Raw genomic sequence first — 27,173 nt, 5'->3', positions numbered from 1 at the left:
TGGTGTGTTCTCCCTGTGTCCACGTGGGTTTCCTCCGGGAGAATGTCTGTGAGGAGTGTGGTGTGTTCTCCCTGTGTCTGCGTGGGTTTCCTCCGGGTGACTGTCTGTGAGGAGTGTGGTGTGTTCTCCCTGTGTCTGCGTGGGTTTCCTCCGGGTGCTCCGGTTTGAGTGTGTAAGTGAATGTGTGTGTGTGTGTGTGTGTGTGTTCCCCTGCGAAGGACTGGCGCCCCCTCCAGGGTGTATTCCCGCCTTGCGCCCAATGATTCCAGGTAGGCTCTGGACCCACCGCGACCCTGAACTGGATAAGGGTTACAGATGAATGAATGAACTGAATACTGTGAAAATGCCTTTATTTAATAATGTTACACGTAAGAATGTGATTAAAAATAGCTAGTATTTGACTCTGTGCTTCATCCAGAAATATCAAACATCGTGAAAATTGTACATAGCATCGGTGATCCCTGAGAACTGTGAAGCATATCATTGCTGTACAAAGAAAAGCATGCATCTCCAAAATAGTAGTTTTACAGGAGAAGGGGAAAAAAAAGTTCTTAATTTTTTTATATAAGTCCATGTAAAATCATTTTGGAGCATTTCTATTGGTCCATTCATCGTTACTTTTTTACACAATGTGAAGGACAGCTGCTGTGTTCCAATGATGTAGTAAAATAAAAACCCACATAAATGGAGACAAATGTTTGTTTTGGAAAGTAATGATATGGTAAAGTGCCATCAGTGCATTGTCTTCATGTAACACAGTGATATGAATTTAAAATAATACCTGAGAAATATGTGCAACAAAGCCGTATCTCATTCCACTGGGACTCGGGCTCCAACTACACAGTACAGATGAAACTACAGGTAAAATATCTTAGTGTCTCTATCGCCCCCTATAGGTTTGGATTAGTATTCAGTCACTACATGGCTGCTTTTAAAGCCACAAGATGTCACCGCAGCAGACTCCTATAGGACAGGGAGGACAGGTGGACGCTGTAGTGTTCGGGAAGCTGTGTATAAAATGAGAGAAACACAGGGAAAGCGAGTTAGAATCTTCAGTGTGTGACAGTGTGTGAGATGGAAGTCATAAGTGCAAGCAGAAATAAAAATGTTTGATGATAACTACAGTTTTCTCTGTGATCATATGAATGTGGCTTATTGCAACGTCCCATGCCACACTTTCTAAAGTAATGTCCATGCTGTGGGCTCTTGGTTCTTGCTGTTCTTGGTTCTGGCACTTGCTCATGGTTTAATGATCAAAAGAGAGCAGCTGATTCAGTTCTGAATGCTGGCTTTTTCTGTTCTTGAGTCGATTCAAGTTCAGAGCCTTAGCTAAAGGACCCAGGACTAAGTTGTTGTTTATGGCACACACCTGAGCTCCCAGTCTGGACAGATAACGGTTCCGGAGATCAAAACTGGACATGGGCTTCAGACGAGGAACCTCTTCTTGAAAACGCTGACGAACCTTCACACGCTGCACAACTCTGAAAATAAAGGAGAGGGATGGAGAGATTCAAAGTAGGGCTGTCATTATTGATAGAAATAAAAATAATCTATTTAATAATAGACTAATTGATTCATTCGGACCTAAACCTGTTGTGTTTGCAGAATATTAAGATACCAACAAAAACACAGACAGAACTGATCCAAATCAGAGAGGACCACTCGTAGAAGAGGATTTTACCTCAGGAATTCATGTACTATATATTTAAACCCATCCCAATAAGGCTTGACTCTTTTAACCAGAATATCTCACATGAGGATGTTGTGAACACACTGGACGAGGGGAATGGGCAGGTTTACAACAGCCCATAGTGAGTAGTGATGCTCATTTTGACCAGAATAGCACTATGTCTTGTCTTTCAGAGCTTGTATTTTACTGTAAAAAAATAAATAAATAAGAATGTCTTCTAAGAACTGTAAAGAAATAATGCAAAATACTAATAATAACACAATTATCAGGAAATACAATTAAAACATGAATATAATGTGACCACTGAGCTCTTCTGGTTTAGAGTAAAAAAAAAAAAAAGATCAGAAGTAAACCCTGTCAATATTAAAACTTTTATTTTGAAGGCCTTGTTGTTGAACACTTGGATTGTGTATTAAGCACAGCATCATGTGTCATTCATTTTATCATCATCTGTGTACTTTAAAGAAAACAAGCAAAAGCTATCAGCACATTTCCTAAAGATCAAACATCGCATCCAGTCACACTCTCTCTCACACACACACACACACACACACACACACTTTTAAACACCTAATCCATCCACCAATGTATTTTTGGACCATGGGAGGAAACCTGCCCGCCCACAGAAACTAAATGTTTGTTTTCAAACTCAGCCCACTCTTACCCTGAGGAAACCATGAATACATGTTGAAGAGAAACTTTACCCCCGACCTAACAGCATGCTTTAAATGCTCTTATAGTTTAAAAAAAAATTAAAATAAAAATAAATAAAATACCTGTGCAGTGCCTGTCTCAGAAAAAATAGGGTACTGTAGAGGTACATTATTGCCACCAACACTAAATATACATTTATAAAAACACTTTTTTTTATAAAATTCAGATGACGTTTCCTCACAATTCGCCAGCTCTCATCTGTTTTTGTGCTTGAAACCAGTCTGCTGCCTTTACCAAGCCCCAGTGTCTGTGAATGAATGAAAAAGCAAACAGGCTCGGTCCGGTATTCTCTCGCTCTCTCTATATTCATGACAGAGGCATCTGGAGTCATTTTAGATAATAACTGAGAGAGTGAGTGCTACCTAAATCATTTAAAACCGTAAAAAATAAGTGAAAATTACCCACCTATGGCGCAGGAATAAAGCGATATCCTCAACTCTTTTCATGATTTTCACCATTTGAAGGTCTCTCTGCTGTTGATGTTTTTTTTTTTTTGCTATGGACAGAGATAGGAAGCCTAGCAGGTAAGACCGAGCCACTTTGTTTTTTTACTTGATTACTGACACTGGGTTTTCCTCAACACATTAGAGCGGTTCCAAGTGCCCAAACATACTCCAGAACAGGAAGTGGTGAGGAAACACATTTTGAATGTTATATAAAAGAAAAAAAAATATTTATTACAATCATTACTGTCACCTTTAACTAAAATCTACTTTTTTTCCCCTGTGAAAAAGCCTGTGATGCAAGGAAAACACCAACACATCTCAAGCAGTACAGTAAGCAGTAAGTGCACTCTTTATAAAACATCCAAGAAGATCAAATCATTAAAAACCACATTGTTAAACACAAGTTTGTAAAATAATCCTTCATTTAAAATGTTTCATGGACTAGGTTCAAGGTAAAAGTCTGTGTTGGAACGATGTTGGAACGTCTTCCCTCACTGCAGTCAGATGTGGTATGTCCAGTGCCGTTGGCGGATGGCCAGCTGTCCTGAGGCGATGTGGATAGTAAACACACACAACTCTTCCCAGCAGTCCAAAATACATTAGCATTATTGAATGGTCAATTTTAGACAAGAGGGGGCCCCAGAGGAGCACATTCTTCACTGTCAGGGAAAAAGGGTACTGTAGGGGCTGATCTGTGTATCAAGGTATAATTTAAACGTACTCTCAAATACATGAGAATGGTCTTAACGTCCAGTTGTGTACTTCAGATAAGTACAAAAACACAAGCTCCGTGATAAAAAAAAACTGTCACCTCACGTGTTTAAGCTGGTAGTAAGTTCAGGCTCCTGCAGGTGTCTTTGCAAGAGGATGACCAGGCTATAAATAACTTTTGGATGCGAGATGGGATTCATGGATTGAGAAGAGGTGGCCCATTGCAGTGAACATCCAGTGTAATGTTTGGAAAATGGGTGGTTAAGCAGACGTTAATGATCGGGAAACAGAAGTGATTGCATTTGTGCATCCAAGGCCACAGCGTGAAGGAAGAAGAAAGGAATTGTCGCTTAAACACAAAACAAACGGAGAGGGTTCGGCTTGTGAATGAAAACTGCTTCACTTCCAGGCGAGAACGACTTCTAGAAGTCAACGCAAGTTCTTCACAAACAACTTCTGGAAGAAGTCTCCTGCACACCATGAACATATGCAGCAACGTGTCATGCAAAGTGGCCCCTGTATTTCAGCCACAATTCAGATGAGAATGTAAAAAAGTGGGATGTTTACCTCCGCTTGTCGACCAATATGAGCATACGCTTCCATACACCTGCTCTTTTTTCTTTTCTAAAGACCCTTGGCTACTCAGATAGGTAATCACCTGAAGTTTAAACGCTGATATTTGATATTTACTTTACATTGGCCACGTTTTGATCAAAATTTTACCAAGCGCCAAGTTGTTCTTTACATATTTCTCAATGTAAGGCCTTCAAAACATTCTCACCTCAGATTTCTTTGCAGCAGTTGTTAGTCTGGGGTGTCTGAGGCCCAGCCTTTCAGCATTTAGTTCAGGGGCAGTATGGACAATATCCCAACAAATAAAAATGGTTTTGTTACGCTGGCAATTTACTCAAATGCTTATAATAGTAACTATTATTATTATAGTCTTTTAAAAATATGATGAAAAATACCTGTTTATTTAGACAATAAACACAAAATGAAAAAATATTTAAGCTTATTAGTTTATATTTGGTGATCTAACCCAATGTCATACAAAAATTCTGAAATACTATAAATAATAGAAGTAAACGTAAGAAGAACTGCATGTTTTTGCTGAATTAATGTTTTTTTTTTTTTTTTTTTTACCACCCGTGGGTTGACTTCATGTGACTCAAAATGAAACGGAAAGTACACGTCATTCATGTTTGAGCAGAAGAATCAGTTACGATAGCAGAATACAACATGCATTTTGAAGGAGAGCCTTGTTTTTAAAGGTGTTTTTTCACACTGGATTACTCTCAGAGGCTTCACAACACCGTGATGTAAATGCGATTTTTATATACGGCAGGATCTTCGGTTTCCAACGATATGCAGCACATACTAATGCCTTGAGGCATTCATGAGTTATAAAGCTGAGAACATAAGCTGTGCTTTTTACCCCGCAAACTGCGGGATTCGAGTCCAATAAGAACATCTTATTTACATTGGAAGCCTGGTAAAAAGCCGTTCTTGAAATTCCATCATACTACGGCTTTGGGCGCCCAAATGCAATTACTCCTTTTTGACAGTCATTAACATCGGCTGTGTGGCCCATTTTCCAGACATGGATCGAGACATTCACTGCATTGTACCACCCCCATCTCAAATCTATGAATCCAGTTGTACACCCTGCATGTTTTTGTACCCCGATCACCCTTGTGCACCGCCATCTGCAGGAGATTAAAGGTACTAACACCTTAAACATGCAAGATGCAAGGATACTGATTTTTGGTCTGCTGAGCTTATATATACACACAAGTACCCTTGAAGGAACAATTCAGTACACGTACAACCTCCTCTAGTCATCCTACATAACCTCCTTCTTCTTTCTATTCACAGCTGGAGTTAAAAGAAAAGTCTGAGCAGAGGAGGCTACTGAAGCGGATCTGGGACAGCCCTGAAGCAGTGTTAGTAGTGTCAGCATGGAGTCAGTGTGAAGTCGAAATGCAGTAATACTGGAAAAGTCGCCGGTGGATGACTGACAGGTCCGGCTGCTTGGAAAGACCCTCACAGCATGCCGGGTGGAGTGAGCGGCATGAGCGGCCTTTACCTGAAACACACCACAGCACACAGGCTCTGTTACAGCGCAGGTCACACACTTTTCACCATGTGGTTGAGGAAACCTGAGGCGGCAAGCAAACCCCTGCTGAAGGTGTCTCAGCCTGGGGGAGGTTTAATGAGATCCAGAGTGGATGCAACTTTGTGTATGCTTTTAAAAAGGTTTCTGAGAATGTTCTGTAGTTTGGGTCTCATCTGATGAAGGCCACGTCGCCAGAAACATCATGAGTGATCCATGCCTTTCTGCCACGTTGTAACTTCCCATATCTGAAGGCCAGTTGACTTGGGATGTCTGAGCACAGCTTCTGCATTTCTTTACACACAGAGACCTCAGACGAACAGAAGCTGTGTCTACTGGTGGTTTCGGATATTAAATGAAAAGGCTTTGTGTTGCAGACACTGCAACTCTTGGTTCCCATCACCCCGACTCTAAAGAAAGCTGTTTGGTTTCTAAGAGGAACCACGTCACAATAATAAAGTCAGTCACTAACTTTACGCCATAAAAACAGAACATTATGGGGACATTATGAAATAATTTGAATAATTAACAGGTTTCCAGTAATGATTCTCACGGATTACAAGAAGCTGTCAGTCACTTTGCATAGACTCTCCATGAATAACGACCTACAACTGAAAACTTAAAGAGTTTGAGTGGTAAACTCACTCTGATTCCGGAGCTGTTGCCTTCTGGAGTCTGGCCCGGGCCGAGGCAGAAAGATTCAGCTCTCCACCTGGTGAAATACAAGTGAGGAAACGAGGTTTGAGGATTTCCTTTAGGTCCCTCTAGAGATTGGGGGGTTTCAGTTTGCTCGGTAGGGACTAGGACCCAGCTTTGCCACAATACCAGGTGTCTACAAATAAATCTGAACTGTTTTACGTACCTCGGAGAAAGTCCACAAAGTACAGCATAATCACTGCTATCAGGGCCACTGTGGAAAGACAGAGAGCAGAGTGTGTGGACCTCGGACCAGTTCAGTTCTTAAAGAAAGAACTTTGCATTATGCATTATTTACATTTGAAATATCAACCACGTATTTATTTAGGAACCAATTGGAAATAGCTCAGCTATTAAACCCTTAGGGGAATGCATCAATGCCAGTTCTACTCCTAAAGCATCCGCAATTTACACAGATCACTCACAGCAAACACAAGCGCAGAAGAAGACCTCCAGGAAGAGGTAACCTTTGCTGTCAAGAATGGACCCAGCTGCCATGGAAATAAGAGCCAGTCCCAGGTTCTGGATGGACTGCATGCTGATAAAAGAAAGGATAGAGAGAGTCAGAGATGGAGGAGTGAAGTTATATGGGGACAATTACTTTTTTCCATGTGTTTAAGGTCTCAAACGGAATTATGACCCTTATAAATTTGTGGACATTCTCAGCAAAAGAGTATGCAGAAAAAAAAAATTATTTGACTCATAACTAAAGTGGGACCATTTCTGGCTATCTATTATTAAAAATGCCAGGGTGGTGCAGCAGGTTAGTGTCGCAGTCACACAGCTCCAGGGGCCTGGAGGTTGTGGGTTCGATTCCCGCTCCGGGTGACTGTCTGTGAGGAGTGTGGTGTGTTCTCTCTGTGTCTGCGTGGGTTTCCTACGGGTGACTGTCTGTGAGGAGTGTGGTGTGTTCTCCCTGTGTCTGCGTGGGTTTCCTCCGGGTGACTGTCTGTGAGGAGTGTGGTGTGTTCTCCCTGTGTCTGCGTGGGTTTCCTCCGGGTGACTGTCTGTGAGGAGTGTGGTGTGTTCTCCCTGTGTCTGCGTGGGTTTTGGGTTCTGAACTTGATAAGGGTTACAGATAATGAATGAATGGGAAATGTTAAATGAAGTAGTTTATCCTCTGCTTCATAACAGATGGCGTTACCATCTCCAACTCAAACTTAAAGACAGCTGAGCGGTGTGGACAGTGTGTATAAAGTTTCAGCTCCTGTAAAAGGCCGTGAAACTCGATGTGCTCCTTCTGCTTTTCCACAATGTATAGAAAAGCCTACGCACACAGCAGACTTCTAAAAATGTCTGCATAGTTTGGATGCAAAATCCTTTTTCCTGAATATTCTGTAATGATATTACATTTGGCGTATAAAAGGTGAACAAAATTATTTCAAAATATCATTAGTACAGTTTAGTAAATGGAGTTCAGTTCAGCTGTCTATTCCAAAAAGATTATAAAGGAGAACCATTCCCAACTTAGGCAGCCATTGCAACAGTTGGCAAAACACTTACAATCCATATGCTGTGCCCAGTTGGTGCTCTGGCACTACAAAGGCCACCATTGGCCAGAGAGCACAGGCCAGCAAAGAATAGGACACACCCAAGAGAACCTGTGTCATAGAGAGAAGGGCAGAATAAAATGTATTTAAACCAAGATTCAAACATAATCATATCATCACAAAACATAACAAAAAAAATATCTCCAATGCTTTATTTTTTTAAAGAACAAATATATTGTCTGTTCTTTATAATTGAGTTAAAATTTCAGAAAGGATGGAGCAGTAGCAATGCCCTGAAATTCTGTCATTAACAAAAAATATCTTGGAGTTAACAGTTAAATTAAGTTAAGAAGATAAAAACATTATTAATATTATTATTAATTCATTACTGAAGAGTTTGCTGATGACCTAGAAGAGTTACCATAGCAAACCAGGGGTTCCAGAAGGTGAAAGCCAGCATCATGTGAGCAATCAGCGTGGTGACGACTGCACACAGAACCCAGATAATGTTCTTGCCCGTTTTATCCACCGTGAAACCCAACAATGGAGAAGCAGGAGCTGAGATAATGTACACTATGCTGCGAGAAGGAGAAATCAAAACAAAGGTCCACCACTGATTCATCATCTAACAGTATCAAGATTCAAGATTACACTGCTTTTAGGTACTTTACCTGTTGATTAATCTCGCCTCAGCTGGAGTGAAGTTAAATTTTTCAATGAAGAACACTCTGCAAAGAAGAGAATTTTAAACTGAATGAATTCAGAGGATATTTAAGAGGCTTGATTTTGTTCAGGGAAGTTTTTATAGAGCACGAAACGGTACTTTGTACAGGATGAACTCAATAAACATCTTAGAACAGGGGTCAGGGCCCTCAACTCACTTCCAAACACACCTCCATCGTGTCATTAAGAGCTACATTCCTAGTACGCGTGTTCTGAGCAAAAATAACGTGAGCGTTCTTAAGGCTGCTGAGTACCACTGCGCTAACACACCCAGAATAACTTCAGAAGTGAGACGATTCTCCGTCTACAAAGCAGAAAAATACCGCTACTGGAAAAACCAGCTTCAAAAAACATTTCAAGTCATTGCTTCAAACGCCTCATCTAGGGTCTGCTGAGTGCTTTTAACAGCCAGAATAAAAATAAGACAAAAACACATGGGATAAAGATGTGCTTGTCCCTGAAAGCCATCAGTATTTGTCGTCCTGTTTCACTGCTCTTGGGATCCACTGAACAAGGTGAATATTTCCCACCAACAGGTACAGCAGTGCTGAGTGCAAACAAACAAACGTCTGCGGCACAGGACAACAGGCATCTGAGAAAAGTACATCTTTATTAGTCGACCTGGCCATCAGTCGGCACTTTTCCAGCTTACTTGACTGATAACTCAGAAGCTGTTCCCAGCACCTGCTGTAAATAGCCAGGGTGCTCCTTAGAGACATGAGAACACAGCCATCCACAAGCCTTTCAATTCAGTTTTTAGGTTTCATTATGTCTACCGCTGCTTTTTCAGTGTCAGTGACCCACTTTAACATATAGCACATGTCCTACATATACCGCAGGTCCAAGAGCTTGAACGAAGGACGCTCTGCTTGCCTTCCTCTGCCTGTTTGGATGTGTATAACCTTTACTGCACCACATTTGGTCAATACGATGCAACGACACAATTTCCAAGTGCTTTAAGGATCATTAGGGTACATCCACTGTTGAATTCCTGAAGTGCTGGCTACGTTTATTTTCAACACATCTTTTAGCAAGCAGAAAGGGCAATACGAGACAGTGCTTGCTTTGCATTTTAACACTGCCCCCTGTGAGAATATGTAAAACTGGTCTTCTATCAATTAATGACCCTTTTTGTCATACATTTAAAAGGTAAGCTGTCAGCTGATATTTTACTGCCAGTTTGCACTTTACAGGAGTCTGCTTTTGTAGCGTTGACCTAACTTTTAATTAAAAGTCACAAAAGCACAAAAGGATACCGTCCTCAAAATGGTGTGAAACGCAAAGTTCTAATTCACTAATCCAGTCCCAGCTCCTGAATACATTACATTTAGGTATCAGTCAACACATCTATTTATTTTTTCTAGAAACAGACTGGAACATGCCCAAGAAAGCTGTTAAACATTAATGACTAGACCATGATGCAATGAATACACACGAAAACTGATAAAATATATTCTATGAACTGAGAATTACAGTAAGTTTTATTATGCAACGGCTACAAACCAAATTTTTTGGCTAATGATTAGGGATGTGGCAATTTAGAATTTTTTAGACAGATACAATAACTGATAATTAGCACCTTGGAGTAGCCGATGCCAATATTAATAAAAGATCATTTTATTGTTTTGTAATTAAAGGAAATTGACATTGGATTGAAGCAAAACAAATTCTTTTTAATCAAAGATCGTCAGAGAACCATTCTTTTCCTCAATATTTGTATGTTTCCGTACTTTTTAATCTTATATTTTAAGTTTATTATTTGTATTTTATTAATATTTTTATCAAAGATTTACTGCTGGTTCCTAGTGAATGGTTTCTAGAGGCACGGTAATTAGTGCAGCACCGCGTTTGTTTTGAAGAACAAGGGAGAGACTCGAGAGCAGCATAAAATGGCTCAGAGCGAGTGTTTGAGTGAGTGTTTGTAATCATTTATCATTGTGTTTCAGTAATAAATTCAGACGCTGAAGGACTATTTTCATGTGTTTTGTATAAAAAGGGTTCCTACGCTGTGGTGGATGAATGTATCTTTCTGTTGTTTAACCTGCTGTTGGTGTGGATGAGTGTCGCTGGTTTTTTTTAAATTAGCTTTCACCACAGAGGAATTTTTAATCCCAAGTTCTCTGAAATACGTTCACGTGGCAGACATTGTTGTGTATTTACAGGCATCAGTGCATATGTGTAAGCACAGAAAAGGCACCAAGTTATCTGTTGTAATATCAGCTTCTTCTTCTGCCTCAGGCTGTTCCCGTCAGGGGTCACCAGAGCATTTCAGATTTGGCGCAGTTTTACACTAGATGCCCTTCCTGACACAACCCTGCCTGTTTATCTGGGCTTTGGAACTGGCACTACAATGCAGTGCATTCCAGTGGCTGGGTACGCACACCTATGGTCAATTTTTCTGAGTCACTAATCCAGCTAGCAACCCACGCAGACACAGGGAGAACACACCACACTCCTCACAGACAGTCACCCGGAGAAAACACGCAGACACAGGGAGAACACACCACACTCTTCACAGACAGTCACCCGGAGAAAACACGCAGACACAGGGAGAACACACCACACTCCTCACAGACAGTCACCCGGAGAAAACACGCAGACACAGGGAGAACACACCACACTCTTCACAGACAGTCACCCGGAGAAAACACGCAGACACAGGGAGAACACACCACACTCCTCACAGACAGTCACCCGGAGAAAACACGCAGACACAGGGAGAACACACCACACTCCTCACAGACAGTCACCCGGAGAAAACACGCAGACACAGGGAGAACACACCACACTCTTCACAGACAGTCACCCGGAGGAAACCCACAGACACAGGGAGAACACACCACACTCCTCACAGACAGTCACCCGGAGGAAACCCACGCAGACACAGGGAGAACACACCACACTCCTCACAGACAGTCACCCGGAGGAAACCCACGCAGACACAGGGAGAACACACCATACTCCTCACAGACAGTCACCCAGAGGAAACCCACGCAGACACAGGGAGAACACACCACACTCCTCACAGACAGTCACCCGGAGGAAACCCACGCAGACACAGGGAGAACACACCACACTCCTCACAGACAGTCACCCGAAGGAAACCCACGCAGACACAGGGAGAACACACCACACTCCTCACAGACAGTCACCCGGAGGAAACCCATGCAGACACAGAGAACACACCACACTCCTCACAGACAGTCACCCAGAGGAAACCCATGCAGACACAGAGAGAACACACCACACTCCTCACAGACAGCCTCCAGGAGTAGAACTCGAACCCACATCCTCCAGATCCCTGAAGCTGTGTGACAGTGACACTATCTGTTGCACCACTGTGCCGCCTGGTTGCAATATTGGCTAAAATTCCAATATCAGACGGATAAAAATCTACATATCGGCAAATAATATATTAGACGCTGAAGTATCATGCATCACTACTGATAATGTATATGCATATTATCACTGTCCAATAAACAAAAAAACATATCTCCATGTTTGTGGAGGTTTAGTTTACTACATCATTTGACCACAGCAGCTGTCCTTCACGCCGTGTTAAAATTTCACAAAGAATGGACCAATAAAAATGCTCCAAAATTACTTGGAATTAAATCCTTTTGCATTGACTTCCATTGAAAGCTAAGGTTTTTACCCCTTCTTCTGTAAAGTTACTATTTTTTGGAGATACACCTTTTTTAATTGGACAGCGGTGAGATATGCAAATACACTTGCCAATAATGCATATAAACGCATATACGTCAGATATATTCACCTCTGGCGATAGCATACATGAAAAAGTTGTACACAGAGTACTCACTGTGCCAGGCCTATAAAGGGAAAAATGGCGACGTAATATCCCACGCAGATGATGAAAATTAGCCATAGCTGGAGAGGGAAGTCTTTCACATCCTTCAGCTTAATCACTTCCCCTGCACACAAGACACACACTCACTCACGTATATATACACACACACACACAAATCATAAAAACGACAACTGCTCCTCACAGCCTGTCGTAACATTAAATGCTCTGTTAAGCTGCTTTTTTTCTGACAGCATCATATAACAGCATATATGAAAAGCTTTCATGTTGCAGGGAGGAGCTGTAATCATGTCCCACAGGAGACCTAACCCTCCCTGACAAACTACGTAATACAGCCACAAAAAAAAGTGCTGAGAGCAGCAGAGGAGTTACTTATCAATCTGTTTTAACTGGAGGATGCAGGGACAGGCGATCTAACACCTGAGCAGCTTTTTACAGTGGAGACACAAGCAGAGAGCGTTCACTGACCGGTCCTTCCTTGCTCCTTGTGGAGTATCCTCTCGGCTCGCTTGTCAAAGTAAGCCAAAGCCAGAGCGCAGAGCAGTGAGAACACACACGTGCAGGCGGCTGAAACAGAAGGCCACACATTTCAGTTCCCCTCAGATATCCCACTGGGAATCAGCTACAATCAAAAGACCCACTTCTGTTAGTTTCAGGGGCCCCGTAAACTACACCGTCACGCATGTTTGAACCCCTGGTTGAATGAGCCATGATTTCTGAAGTGAGAACACAGTTAAAACCTGCCATATTTCATCTTATAGCAAATAAGTAAAAAATAAGACTTACGACTTTGGAACAAAGCACCATTCTCTGCTGAGAAAGTGTTAGTATACTTTGACTTTGATAGTTTACATGTAAATTACATCTTAATTACAAATTGATGGTAGGTGGATTGGCGACTCAAAAGTGTCCGTGTGTGTGAGTGAATGTGTGAGTGTGTGTTGCCCTGTGAAGGACTGGCGCCCCCCCCAGGGTGTATTCCTGCCTTGCGCCCAATGATTCCAGGTAGACTCTGGACCCACCGCGACCCGTAACCCTAAGGGTTACAGATAATGAATGAAATGAATGACATTTCTAAGAGTCAAGGCAGTCATTCGAACAAAGGATTACAGAAAGGGGAGTGATTCATCTTACTTTCTTCAAAAATTACACTTGTAAAGTGCTCAAACTGCATATAGTAAGGACTACAATTTAATCCCAAATTATTACACACTCCTGTAAACTGGGAAACTGTATTTAACAACACAACAGCATTGTACGTGCTGGTCTCATATCAATCATTATACCTCATACCTCTGGCCCTTTGGAAATGGATGGTGTGTAGAAGTGACTAACACACTATCTGTAAAATCCAGAAGAATGCACAGGCCAATTCGTATCCCTAGACGTTGTAAGGAAGTTTGTAAAACACATACGAAAAAGAGGGACATTTCAACAGTGTGGAAAATGAAGCTCCAATAAAGAGCGTAGGGAAAAGAGGACAAGCAGAGTCCACTCCAGTTTGTATATGACTTCAGTAAAATGAGAACCATATCTTTGGCAGAAGTGAAAGAGGAAATTCCATAAAACACTTATAGCACTTCTGCACAAAAAAAACACCAACCAAACGTTCTCGGGTTTCGTGGTGGCAGCGCAGGGACGAAACATGGATTTGTTTCAAAACTCGCTGGGCAAACTTACAACTAACTAGAGGTTCAAGTTTCAGAGCGTTCAGACATGAGACATGATCTCAAATGTGGCCGAATGTTTATAGCTCTGTAGCAAGAGGTTCCCAAAGCAAAGTGTTTGCCCAGAGGAGTAAGAAACTAGTCTGTTTCACGGTTCTTAAAGTAAAGTAATCCTGAACGGGAACCATCCTGACCTCAGCCCTTTGTGTTCACAATGTAAGCAACCGTTTACTGAACTTTAAAGTGGACTCTGTTCTCTTTCTAGTTCTCTATAGATGGGGTGAGACCATTTGTTGTTCGACACTTCCTATAGGTGTAACTGAGTTATGGGTAGTGTTCAAGGCTTATAAACCAAAATCGTAAACATTATAGCTCATGTAACGGGTCTGACTGGAGGAGCCATGTCTAAACCTGCAGTAAAACATATCCCGGTATTTACAAGCTAAAAAAACAAACAAAATAGTTACTATTTCCTCAACTTTGGCAGAAATGATTTTAAGTGAACATTACAAAGGTTCATTCGGGTCATTTAATACCATTTAAGGAGGGTCTGTTTGTGTGAGAGGTTCACTTATGTGAATCAAACCATGACAGAGGGGTCAAAGTCTTGAGTGAATAGTGAAAATATATCACAGCTCCCAAACCAGAGACACACACATTCCCAGCTGACCAAAAATGAGTAAACTAGTGTTAGATGTCTTACAGAAACTTACTAGAGCCATTACATCACCCTCTTAATCCTGATGAACTATAATACATGGACTCAAGAAAGCTAGTCCTGATTCATCCACCCAGGAGCTCCTCGCTGATATATGGAGCCTGTACAGGATCCAACACTTCCTCATAATGGTTCAGTGTCAGGCTAAAGGGAAGTGTGCTGCAGACAGATTTTACTCTGAGTGTGCAGATTCTGCAGGCTTTGAACACCTACCGATCATGAGCGCAGATCCAAGAGTGTAGTGGCCTGCTTGGCCCAACACATCCTTCATGGAGTCATACACCTTTCCCATAACATTCATATTGACTGTACTGCCCTGGAAGACAAAAGTCATCAAAGTAAATAAATAGAAATCATCTCTTAACCAATAACTGAAGGATATCTATAAGGAAGGATTGGAATTGGACTGATTTCTGAGAGAGACTTACTACACAACTCTTAAGGGCAGTAATTCTGTAAGAATACATATTTAAGAAGGGAAAAAAATAATAATTATGGCTGTTTTTGGTAAATAAAACTAAAAAGCATTGTAATTGGACGTCAGGAAAATGTAGAATGTACCCAGTAAACAAGGAGCGTCCCTGGACGTTCAAAATAGGTCTAAATGTAGTCTGTCCGTCAAGGACATATTTTAAACGTCAATGGACGTCCAAAATCCATCTTAATAAGTTAGTTAGGTGGTGACCAATCGATAACATCAGTGGACGTCCAAAACGCTTTTTATACAAGTAATTTATTTCGGGACCAATTAATAACGTCAATGTACGTCCAAAATACGTCTAATAGTCGTCTTTTCAATGTCTGTGTTTGGACGTCTTTTCAACTTTCATTTTCAACCTTAAGAGAACGTTGATTAGACGGCAGTCATTACGTTATTTCAACGTTGAATCAACGGCTAATTGTTTACTGGGACCTGTACCTGAATGGACCTGTTTGAATATTTCAATGTGTCTTTGTTTTTCTAGGATTCAAATGAACATAAGAATTTTAATTTTCCATACCACTCTAGCCATGCTGAGCTGTAGACCAAACACCAGGTTCAGCTCCTTCCCTTTGAACCAGTTCACGGCATATGTGTTCTGTGCCACAGCCAAAGACTCTCCTCCAATTCTGAAGAGCAATAGACAGAAGAGAAGAAGAGGTTGAGTGTTGAGCACCACAAATACAAAAGGATAATCAAAGGAACATGAGCACTTACCCGAAAACAAAGCGGCCAACATTCATCAGCCAAAAATGATCCACCAAAGCTCCTAAGGCAAATATCACCTGCAAAATATAATTATATACAAGTCCAGATTTATCAGAATCTTCCAAATAACTGTCCCACATTTCAGCTAAAAAATGTTTAATTCCTGCAATCTGAAGAGACAAAGACCCATAACAGAGGAGTAAGCGCTCTGATTACTTTTGAGCCACTGAAATTAGGGGGCTACGTTTAAAAGGGACTGTATTTTCAAGAAGGTCCAACCAGGAACCTTAATTTTAATGACAACAACGTAAAAAGACAATCATTTTCTTTATTTAATGTTGCATTTAATATGTGAAGAGCACAGCAGATTTATATTTTCTTTGTGTGTTATATTTTATATTGTTTTTTTTTTTTACAATATACTGAAATCATCATCATCATCATCATCATCCAAGTTCCAGAAAAGCCTCAAAGCTAACAACTATGAAAACAGCTCCACATACTCATCAGAAACCAGTTACAAAAAAACGTAGAATGATCTCTGATCTAACCATAGCAACAAACATATGTTCCTACCTGTCCAACACACACAAAGAGTGAAAAGATGATTGTTCCCCACCTAGAAAGGAGAGGATCATGTAACAAACACACACAACGTAATGAATGAAAGCCTAGTGCCTCTGTAAGTGACACTGTTTATACCAGGTATTGCTATATTTATGTTAAGAATGTGTATTCCTTCCCGTTTTGAATGCCCTGTGGAACAATAAATGATGATAAAAGAACAGGATTCTTTAAAAATATACAATCACTTTCAACAAGTCTGTTTCTGCTGCTCTTTTAAAAGGAACATTAGTTAAGATTTGGTATTTTCGCTCCTGCCCAACCCCCCACGTTACATAGTGCAGTTTCTGCAGTGCTGAGCCTGGATTAGCAACAACAGAGGCTCTATTCTCCGTATTACAGCTTGTTACAGCAATGTTCGTGACGCTGTAGTTTTAAAGGCTAAGCACCACTTAACGGCCCTCCATGAATATTTGACATTATTTTAGTTACTGACAGATATAAGTATGAATTAAAATGAAAATAGCAGCTTAATTTGTTTTAAAACTGACAATTTTATTAAATTGACGGAAAAACCCGAGCTCTCTACGGAAATTCTCGAACGCGACCGTGACGTCACTGGTGGACAACAGCCGAACAACGCCGCAGTAAAACACCGTTAAAACACACCTTTTCCTCATTTTACATTAAATTAAGTGCAGCTTCTAGAGTTTGGGGGGGGGGGTCTTTTAAACCTTATTCCTTGAATTAGTAAGAAATAACATGTTTTCTGACTCTCAATAAACACAAGTTAGGAACTCAAACTCCACTGTATTTATTTGTTTGACACTTTCATATCGCTGCTGCTTAGACTTTAATGTAAAAATACTACCTAGAGTTGCTTTAAGCTGCTTTTTAAGGAGGTCTCTCACCTGATTCCAAAAACTCTGTCCAATAAAAAGCCTCCCAGGAAGCAAAGGACGACATTAGGCCATGAATACCAGGCATAAAGCTGCATGAACTTGGAAGTGTTCAAGCCCATATCCTAAAAATGAAGCGATAGAAACAGTTAGCAGAAGCTATGCCCGGACGGTACAGAAGCCTAAAGCCACAGTTGAACTTCACAAACTACAGGAGCATCTCTGGTTCGACTTGCCACGGTGCTACTGAATAGTGCTAATTCATTCAAGCATAAAAACGAAAACAAATCCCCGGACCTGGATGGTTTGTTTCTGAAGTGCAGCCGGGTTGTCGTAACAGAAGTAGCTGCCTGAAAACAGAGGTAAGAACAAATTATATGTGATTCCACTGTCCTGTGGACTGTAATACAGCTACAGTGTGGAAACAAACATAAACCAAAAGCGTCGGGCTGTCTGACGTTAAATGTAACTGCTGAACCTTTTAAACTACAGCGAAAGACGTGCTTAAGGAAGCATATGCTACTCCCTCAGAGTTAAATCCTACTCTTACTCACCGAAGCCCAAAAAACACATACAAAGCAGCACAATGATTCTGTGGAACAGATGGCTCGGGTCACAGAATGGAGAATACCGCCTTGTGTCTTCTCTCTCATCGTCGTTTTCGCTGAAGAGCCTTTCGTTTTCTTCCCTGTGCTCCATGGAGTTTAATCTACCGCTTGTTTTTTGAAGGAACTAGAACAGCTGAAGAGACGGGTTTCTGAGCGCCGCCTAATACTACCGACTGTTTTTATAACGCCGTGCTTAGCTCTCAGTACGTAAGCTTTGACGCCATTGTTAATTTGTTTACTCCGTGTTACAGTTATACCCTAGTAAACCCATTTTAGTTTAACCCTGGTCCTTCTACACAATCACGACTGAAGGGATTAAAGCTGAGGGTTAGAAGATTTAAGAAACTTTAAAACATACAGCGTCAAAAACATTATACGGCTTCTCTTCAGAGTAAGAGCGTGGAGCCGCTTCACTGCCACCTAGCGACATGGAAATATCACTACACGACCAAACGCCGTTCTACCGTAGTTGAGACTGTGGGAGCAAACACGAGGAGAACATAGTGACAGACAGTGACAGCAGGGCTGTTAGGGTTTTTAAAGCCCTCATTGTCATTGCTACAGGTAATGAACCAACCAAAAATATCCGGCCGAAATGGCCCGTGTCCACTGATGAAGGACTAGAGCACTACCAACACAAACTGCCCAGTGACAGATGTGCTACTGTCTCTGTTCTTACATCTTTACTAGTTTACAAGGTAGAGGTAAGAGTGTCTAACAGAGTGGACAGAAAGTGGACAGTGTTTATAAACTCCAGCAGCACTGCTGTGTCTGATCCACTCTACACCAGCCCCACACACTAACACACCACTACCACGTCAGTGTCACTGCAGCACTGAGAATGATCCACCACCCAAAGCATATACCTGCTGTGTTGGGGACCTGAGCGCTGAAGAACAGGGGGAAAGGGGGGTAATAATGTAAGCAGAGAAACAGATGGACAGTCTATAATTGTTTTGATATTAATCCAGTGATCCTTCAAATATTCAGTATAATATCTTTGTGAGGGCCAAAAATAAATAAATAAAAATGTCCTCCCTGTATTAAGACACTTATAAAAAATAGCAACTTGACCAGAGCTCTTTTGCAGAGGTCAGTGTTATACACAGGCCATTGAGCAGTTGTGGTATTGTTAAACAATGGAAATTTGCATGACTTTTACATTTAAAATATTTTTTAATCAACTCAGTACAGCAACCTCTAATGAAAGTAATGTAATTTTGCTTGTGAACTTTTGCTGACAATAGATTGAAAACCTTATGCCCTCTGGTGTTCATTCACTGTTCACTACACCACAACTTCAGAAGAAATTAGTCCTTTAAAGTGCCCATGAAGAGAGAGAGAGAGAGAGAGACAGAGCGAGCCAGGACTGAGCAATTTCCTTGAACGTCATTTCGAATTACCCATAATTCACTGAGGCCTGGTAATCTGTCAGAAAATTTAATCTGTGCTTGACAAACTGGTTTTCACCCGCGTGGTCAAAGTAATGACGGTGTAGCTCATTAATTTCCTGCCCTAATGCGAAGGCCTTTCTGTTCCCCTGGTAGGCCGGCAGGGAGATCATATTTCATTATTCCATTAATCAGCAGGTACGGGGCAGTAAATCAGTCGTGACATGCTGCTAAACCACCCACAGTTTTGCGACTGTCCCCAAAACCCCTCCAATCTCCAAGACGTCACTCGGAAGAACCAATTTATTTGGATCAGGAGCTTTTTCTTCCCTTCACCTTCTTTTCCTCAGCCTAATTTGATTTGCAAATTAATCCGAGGGGAAATGCGGGCTATGATTGTGAATAAAGCATCTTTCCACACTGATCTCCTGTGGCACCTTAATAGAATCCTCATCTCTAAACCTCCTGATAGGTATTAGCATATCCAGCCCCGGGTTAAAGACTCTATACAGTGTGACTGATTGTAATTCGTGCTTATCTGTGACAATCTGGAGATAAATTACAGCAACTCTCATGTTTGCTGTCTGCTTCTCGGGGTCAGCGGGCAACCACACTATTAAAATACCTGCTGGAAGCCATTTTACATGTAAGTGTATACACAAAATTATGATTACAGGATGAAAGAAGTGGGTGTGGTTAAGTGTGGTCAAATTGCACGGGCATCACAAATGTTTTAAAGATATAAACTAATATTTCAGCAAAACTATACAATCCCCTACAGCAAAATTACAGTCAATCAGCTAGCATAACAGCTAATGAGTTTTGTTCTGGAGCTACGAGGCTAGCATAACTAGCAAGCAGGGGGATGCTAATACCAGATATCATCAAGCTAAAAGCATTCCTATATCACCACACACTCGCTTAAACATACGTGGAGTGTTTATTAATCACTAATAATAAGTGGTTTCTCACATATTTTGACTTATCTTTAGAAATATGCACAAAAACATACTTCCATTGCTAGAAACAGCAGTAGCCACTGGAACCTGACTCAAACAGTGTCTAGAGATTAGGTAACATCTCTTGGTATGAGGAAATTGTTTTTTTTTTTTTTTTACTTTAACCAACCACACCCTAAATGACTACAGTCATTGTGACATTATTGTTTTGAGGCATACAACTGTTCACATGAAGCACTGTCCTTCACAGGAATACACACTGCATGCAGTCAGCTCCAGCACATTCCATATTAGGACATGTAAACAAATCCTCCTCTCATACTCAGAGCAAAAGTCACAGATTAGATAAAGTTTCTTTACCAGAAAGCAGCTTAAAACTCCCTCTTGTCTCTTGTTTCGCTTCAGCACTGATTTAATGAATAGGATCTATGGTTGGAATAATACTCAAACCAGATGTATTTCCAGGGTTTATTTATTTTTTCATATATATATTTAGAAGTAGGGCAGTGGAATGAAAGGTTAAAATGGCTTGTCTTGAGTATATAAATTTAGTGCCTTTTCATGGTTAACAAATGCTATGATCAGTATGTGATGTTTGTTGTTCTCCAGTTGTTAAAGCAGTAATGTAAACTTATCTGTGATGTAAGCTCTGAGTTCTAGAGATTATTATTTAAGATTAAATTAATGAGTGAAGTCATACCTTATACATCCTAACGTCTGTAAACACCTGTTTATTATCTGAAAAATTAGGGAGCTTGTCCCCCTCTGTTCTTCAGGGAAGCTGGAGGACTAGATACCGGAACACTGCTGTGAGGATTCAATTGCATGGAGCTACAAGAGCATTTGATGAGGTCAGTGAGGTTAAGGAAAAGTATTTCCACTGCTCCACAGGACTGTGCTTGTTGGCTTTATACCTATCTAGTTCTCTCTTGTCCCCACACACATTGATTCATATGCAGCTGCTTCAGAGCGCCCCATTCTATTTGTCAGTGGGTGCTCATTATAAGAACAATCTTGTGTTAATTTTCCACACAAACTACTAAAGAAGGATGGATACCTAGGGAGCATCTAAGTATGTTCAGCTGTTTTCTGTAATAGTGGGAGGAACCTGTTTTGTTAAAGGGGATTGGGCAGAGACTAAGTGAGGGGGAGAAAGAGTGAGGGAATGAGATTTTGAGATATTTTGGACAGTACATATCTTTAGCTTCTTAAATAGAGAGTTCTCACAAAGTCCACCTTCAGAGCCTTTTTTAAAATGAACTGGTTTTACTCGGTTATTTCGGTTCTCTTCTCTTTGATCTGGACGTGTCCAGCGGCTCCCTTTTTCCAAACAACTACAGCCCCAGGCTTGATCTCTCAAAACCTGGTGGACTGTCCATCCAGCTGTACTTTACTGCTTAACAACAACAATGAATCCACATCTGAGGTAAGTCCTGCTGCATAAGAGGACTCTGTATATTGAGTATATATTTGCAAATCACTGTGTACAATGCGAAGCTACGTAGCCTTTGGACTATAATTAAATGTATGTGGCGCAAATCTAGTGACTCCATGCCCAAGTAAAAAAATAAATAGATAATACATATTCAGTCATTGAACTGATAAGAACCATATGCTATAAAATGTATTTTATTTAAAGAGTGTGAGAACAAACAGAGCGTAGAGACCGCATTAATGTCCTTGATACTCTCTGCCATTGTCTTCAAAAAGAGAAACCTAAGACATGCTTGAGTTTGGAGCTTTTGTGATCAATAAAGCAGAGAGCAGTGAGTTCTGGCAAATCCTCTGGCTCACGTTTCCATTCTCACAAGGAGGAGAAGACCCCAATCAGCAAGACAAGTGACACTAAAGCTTTTGATTGTCAGCCATGATCTAACCCTGCCCAGAAGCTCTGTGTGTTTGCCATAATCTGGCCCTTTGTACAGTCACTGTATTGTAGGACGATTTGTAGAAGCCCCAGAGATCTACCCACAGAGAGGAGCTCTCACATAATTCTGTCTTTTCTTGACTGTATCAGACTTTTCTTTGTCACTAATGAGTAACAAAAAAAAGCTAATCTAGGCACCACTACTACTACAACTAGTCACACAGCTCCAAGGATCTGGAGGTTGTGTGTTCAAGTCCTGCTCCGGGTGACTGTCTGTGAGGAGTGTGGTGTGTTCTTCCTGTGTCTGTGTGGGTTTCCTCCGGGTGACTGCCTGTGAGGAGTGTGGTGTGTTCTCTCTGTGTCTGCGTGGGTTTCCTCCGGGTGACTGTCTGTGAGGAGTGTGGTGTGTTCTCCCTGTGTCTGTGTGGGTTTCCTCCGGGTGACTGTATGTGAAGAGTGTGGTGTGTTCTTCCTGTGTCTGCGTGGGTTTTCTCCGGGTGACTGTCTGTGAGAAGTGTGGTGTGTTCTCCCTGTGTCTGCGTGGGTTTCCTCTGGGTGACTGTCTGTGAGGAGTGTGGTGTGTTCTCCCTGTGTCTGCGTGGGTTTTTGGACCGTTCCTCCCACGGTCCAAAATCACACATTTTTAGGTGGATTGTGTACTCAAAAGCGTCCATAGGTGTGAGTGTGTGTCACCCTGTGAAGGACTGGCGCCGTGATTCTGGGTAGGCTCTGGACCCACTGTGATCCTGAACTGGATAAGTGGTTTCAGACAATGAATGAATTAATTAATTAATAATAATAACATTTTTATTTGGTGGCCTGGTGTATAAAACTCCAGCATCAGTTCTGTGTCTGATCCACCCGTACCAGCACAACACACACTAAATGGGGCATAGAATGTTGCATTCATTGACCCTTAAGCAATTTTATGCTATTAGTAACTATTAAGAATAAATACATATTAGCACAATAAATACAAATAATAAGTAAATAATCATGCTCTTCTATATTGTTTGGTTGATAAAAATAATAACTTATGTCTAAAAAGACGTTTGACAGTGGGCATGATAAAATCAACCACATCCTGTAACAAAAAGGATGAAATAAGATAAGATTTCATTGATCCCACAGGATCCCGCAGACTTCATCAGAAGGAAAAATATCTTGAACAGACGGTTGAATAGTGGTCAGTCAGATGAGTAGGCTGTCCCTTTAAGAGAAGGTGGGACAGCTGCTAAACCAAGGAAACAGGAAGTTTAGTCTACATCCACAGTTCAGTGAGACAGCAGATCAGAGTGTGTTGCAGCTGAGGATTTCAATACATTAAGGTCAGCGTTAAAGGCCAGTGGAGGACTGCAGATGTAAGCATGCCTCTTTTTTCATGTCTCACATGACCTTGTGTCCAGGTTTTTTTCCCCCTAATGTCCTATGCATTAGTCCTATGCATATGCATTTATCCAAAGCAAGCATGTGTCCTGAAGAATAAAGGCCAAAGTCCTTTTCCAGCCACAACCTTTATCTTGTTTTCCAACCCCTTTAACTTCTCTCTCCCCTTTTAACTTTTAACATGTGGCTTAGGACGTACTAGTCATGACTTCGAAAGAACTGAATCCTAAACATTACGAAGCGTCGCGGGCGGGCAATGCTGTCCAGCACTACATCAACACCCAGTACGGGTCACCGTTCAGACTGTACAGTGTGACCCAAGTCCACAAGGCAAGAACTGAGGTGAGTCGACTACATTGTCACTTTGAGATTCACTTGAAATTCTGTAGTGTTAGTGAGTGGTGTGAGTGGATCAGACACAGCAGTGCTGCTGGAGTTTTTAAACCCCTCAGCGTCACTGCTGCACTGAGAATAGTCCACCGACCAAAAACATCCAAACAACAGTGTTCTGTGGACAGTGGCAGCTCCTTCAATTCAGACCACAGTGAGTTAATGTTGGCTGTTTCTACACCTCTCTGACAGGATATGGCTGAAGCAGGAATGAAGTACTTTCTGGAGTTCTCAGTGATGGACTGGGCTGGTGAGGTAAGAATTTACATCCATTTGCTTTCACTGAATGCTTCAGGGGCGGCACGGTGGAGCAGCAGGTAGGTGTCGCAGTCACACAGCTCCAGGGGCCTGGAGGTTGTGGGTTCGATTCCCGCTACGGAGTTTGGTGTGTTCTCCCCGTGTCTGCGTGGGTTTCCTCCGGGTGACTGTCTGTGAGGAGTGTGGTGTGTTCTCCCTGTGTCTGCGTGGGTTTCCTCCGGGTGACTGTCTGTGAGGAGTGTGGTGTGTTCTCCCTGTGTCTGCGTGGGTTTCCTCCGGGTGACTGTCTGTGAGGAGTGTGGTGTGTTCTCTCTGTGTCTGCGTGGGTTTCCTCCGGGTGACTGTCTGTGAGGAGTGTGGTGTGTTCTCTCTGTGTCTGCGTGGGTTTCCTCCGGGTGACTGTCTGTGAGGAGTGTGGTGTGTTCTCCCTGTGTCTGCGTGGGTTTCCTCCGGGTGACTGTCTGTGAGGAGTGTGGTGTGTTCTCTCTGTGTCTGCGTGGGTTTCCTCCGGGTGACTGTCTGTGTGGGTTTCCTCCGGGTGACTGTCTGTGAGGAGTGTGGTGTGTTCTCCTTGTGTCCCTGTGGGTTTCCTCCGGGTGACTGTCTGTGTGGTGTGTTCTCCTTGTGTCCGTGTGGGTTTCCTCCGGGTGCTCCGGTTTCCTCCCACAGTCCATAAACACACGTTGGTAGGTGGATTGGTGACTCAAAAGTGTCCGTAGGTGTGAGTGTGTGAGTGTGTTGCCCTGTGAAGGACTGGCGCCCCCTCCAGGGTGTATTCCCGCCTTGCGCCCAATGATTCCAGGTAGGCTCTGGACCCACCGCGACCCTGAATTGGATAAGCGCTTACAGATAATGAATGAATGAATGAATGCTTCAGTGCAGTCTCCTTTTACACAGTTACTCCACTGAGAGATTAATAGGATTATACAGGTTTATGGAAACATGCAGGAAACATGTTCTCAGACAAGGGATACAGTGTGTCGAAGCCAATTTCCTGGACAGGGATTAAGCTTAGTTCAGCCATTCCATTCTTTTCTTTTAACTTTGTTTTAGTGACATTTTATTGTTGGTTACGCTTTTCTGGAACATTATTTTAAACACTAAGAGAACACTAAGCTCCTAAAATCATCATATTTGATGGTATTTACTGAACTATAAGTAAAGCTTATGTATTTTTAATTAAAGAGCGCAGAGGGCAACTGTTCAGCGGAGGTGCTCTATCCCAGGGGAGAGACGCAGCGTCCACCGCAGGTCCAGGGCTCTTGGGAACATTTACCTCAGCTCGACAACACAGATAAAGAACAAGAATTCTACAAGCGCTACAGTGCAGCAGACAGTGCTGTGTCTGCAAAAGACCTGCCAGGTACAACCTTATTCCTGCAGAAGTTTAAAAAATCTAGTTTAGTTTTGAAGATACAAAACATTTTGCGAACTGGCTGCTAACTCACTCATATACTCACTCATGGGTGGCTTCATTTCCACAAAGTGGGGTCACTAACATTTGCAAACTGCTCCACAAGGGTGCGCTATTCAGTGCTTCACTGAAAGACACCTGTTTCCTTGTTCAGACATTGCCTCTTTTCTCTCTCTCTAGACAGAATCGGTTACATTGATCCAGAGATGAAACCTTTCTGGAACCTGGGGTGGGCGGCCGCAAGCTTCATCATGCTCAGAGAGTCCAACGAGAATACACTCTTTAACATGGCTCAGGTGGCCAAAATCACACAGCTGGTACGACCCTTACATCAACTTAATCATGTCAGGTTCATACAGTCTGTGGGTTCCTCCTAATTTAGTGTGGTTCATAACTGTGTTTCTGTATGAGCCCAGTTTTGAAATACAGATCAGATTCTAACATCTAACATCGACATTAATTTGTGGTCTAGAGTTGAACAAAATGGATCAAAACAGAATATTCATCTTCGTTAATATTCTGTGTTCACATTTTCAGAAAAGCCAAGACAACCAGCTGAGGTTCGAGTATCAGATTCTCCTTCATGACATGGTCTCCCAGGTAAAAAATATCTAATAACTATAATAATAATTAATAAAACTTAGATTTCTCATGGTTTGTCGTAAGTCATAATTAACCAACTTAACTTTGAATGTAATAGTGTTTTTATTGTTAAATAAAGGTGTTATAGAGTGTGTTAATCCAAAAATAAATGCATTACTCTGTTACCCATTCGACCTAATGATTATAAGAAATGATTACAATGGACTACAGGACACTGTTTGTAGAACAGGCCTCATTTACATGCCACGTTACCTACACAAGCTTTGTTTCAACGTCGAGTGATCTGCATTACAATTATTTTCATTGAAATACAGAGAAAATGCTGAAATTAGATTTGCTTTGTAGAGCATTAGTAATGGTATGATACTATATTTACTTGCAGGAAATCATTCGCTGGAATATGCTGCTCTCCTGGTCTCCAGAACAGGGAGTGAAAGTGTCAGACACGGAACTGCTGCCACGCTGCCACTGTAATCACCCGAATCCATAACGCCAAGCTCAATTTAGACCAACCTCTTGGTGAAGTTATGATTCAGTGCGAGTGACCCCTGTTCTTGTGTAGGAACACAATTTCTCTGCCAGGGTTCATCTCCTTGTAAAGGATTGACATGAGCTCATTCCGTTTCAATACGATTGACCAAAAGGGAAATCATTAACGTTATTTAAAGACACAGGGCTATTAAGACACATGCATTAAAATACATATATTTATGAGCTGCATTCGGCAGTGTGTGTGTTAATGAGATATGGCTTTCACTGCTTGTTACATTACTGTGGAATGAGGCTGTAGTGGTTATAACAATATTAAAAATATCCATCCTCTAACGTGTAAGGCCTCATTTTTATAATGC

The 27,173-nt window shown here is 41.6% G+C and overlaps 2 protein-coding genes across 5 annotated transcripts; one reads left to right on the top strand and one right to left on the bottom strand.

Moving 5' to 3' along the window:
- Positions 1–342: 342 nt before the first annotated feature.
- On the bottom strand, positions 343–18,509 carry mfsd1 (major facilitator superfamily domain containing 1). 2 transcript variants are annotated; one of them, XM_066652072.1, is made up of 17 exons: positions 18,001–18,509; positions 17,744–17,796; positions 17,459–17,571; positions 16,560–16,602; positions 15,993–16,060; positions 15,796–15,904; positions 15,008–15,110; positions 12,878–12,976; positions 12,404–12,515; positions 8,532–8,588; positions 8,282–8,438; positions 7,874–7,971; positions 6,796–6,908; positions 6,537–6,584; positions 6,320–6,386; positions 1,370–1,481; positions 343–1,007 (listed from the first exon to the last, which is right to left on the bottom strand). In XM_066652072.1, the coding sequence occupies exons 1-17, from the start codon at positions 18,143–18,145 to the stop codon at positions 948–950; spliced, it is 1,557 nt and encodes a 518-aa protein (XP_066508169.1). In that variant the 5' UTR covers positions 18,146–18,509; the 3' UTR covers positions 343–947. The 2 variants fall into 2 exon arrangements, with proteins under 2 accessions (XP_066508169.1, XP_066508170.1); XM_066652073.1 differs by lacking the exons at positions 343–1,007; positions 1,370–1,481 and adding an exon at positions 2,010–5,647.
- On the top strand, positions 17,555–27,132 carry lxn (latexin). Of its 3 annotated transcripts, XM_066652075.1 has the most exons (8): positions 17,555–17,808; positions 21,181–21,255; positions 23,850–23,999; positions 24,240–24,302; positions 25,491–25,668; positions 25,900–26,036; positions 26,257–26,319; positions 26,705–27,131. In XM_066652075.1, the coding sequence occupies exons 3-8, from the start codon at positions 23,862–23,864 to the stop codon at positions 26,810–26,812; spliced, it is 687 nt and encodes a 228-aa protein (XP_066508172.1). In that variant the 5' UTR covers positions 17,555–17,808; positions 21,181–21,255; positions 23,850–23,861; the 3' UTR covers positions 26,813–27,131. The 3 variants fall into 3 exon arrangements, with proteins under 3 accessions (XP_066508172.1, XP_066508171.1, XP_066508173.1); XM_066652074.1 differs by lacking the exons at positions 17,555–17,808; positions 21,181–21,255 and adding an exon at positions 21,529–21,830 and having other exon boundaries at positions 26,705–27,132; XM_066652076.1 differs by lacking the exons at positions 17,555–17,808; positions 21,181–21,255 and adding an exon at positions 23,443–23,632.
- Positions 27,133–27,173: the final 41 nt, after the last annotated feature.

This window comes from Hoplias malabaricus, chromosome X1 (assembly GCF_029633855.1).
Source record: "Hoplias malabaricus isolate fHopMal1 chromosome X1, fHopMal1.hap1, whole genome shotgun sequence".
In the NCBI taxonomy this organism is placed as follows: domain Eukaryota; kingdom Metazoa; phylum Chordata; class Actinopteri; order Characiformes; family Erythrinidae; genus Hoplias; species Hoplias malabaricus.
Note: the sequence above shows the minus strand (reverse complement) of the source record. Positions and strands in the feature narration are given on the sequence as shown.

Excerpts from the sequence above, each read along its gene's own strand:
- lxn (XM_066652074.1), top strand. The coding sequence starts at position 21,660 with ATGAACTGGTTTTACTCGGTTATTTCGGTTCTCTTCTCTTTGATCTGG. Across the intron at positions 21,831-23,849 it reads ACAATGAATCCACATCTGAG|GACGTACTAGTCATGACTTC; the intron begins GTAAGTCCTGCT and ends CATGTGGCTTAG. Across the intron at positions 24,000-24,239 it reads TCCACAAGGCAAGAACTGAG|GATATGGCTGAAGCAGGAAT; the intron begins GTGAGTCGACTA and ends CCTCTCTGACAG.
- mfsd1 (XM_066652072.1), bottom strand. The coding sequence starts at position 18,145 with ATGGAGCACAGGGAAGAAAACGAAAGGCTCTTCAGCGAAAACGACGAT. Across the intron at positions 12,516-12,877 it reads CAAGGAGCAAGGAAGGACCG|GGGAAGTGATTAAGCTGAAG; the intron begins GTCAGTGAACGC and ends TCTTGTGTGCAG. Across the intron at positions 6,387-6,536 it reads CTTTGTGGACTTTCTCCGAG|GTGGAGAGCTGAATCTTTCT; the intron begins GTACGTAAAACA and ends GTATTTCACCAG.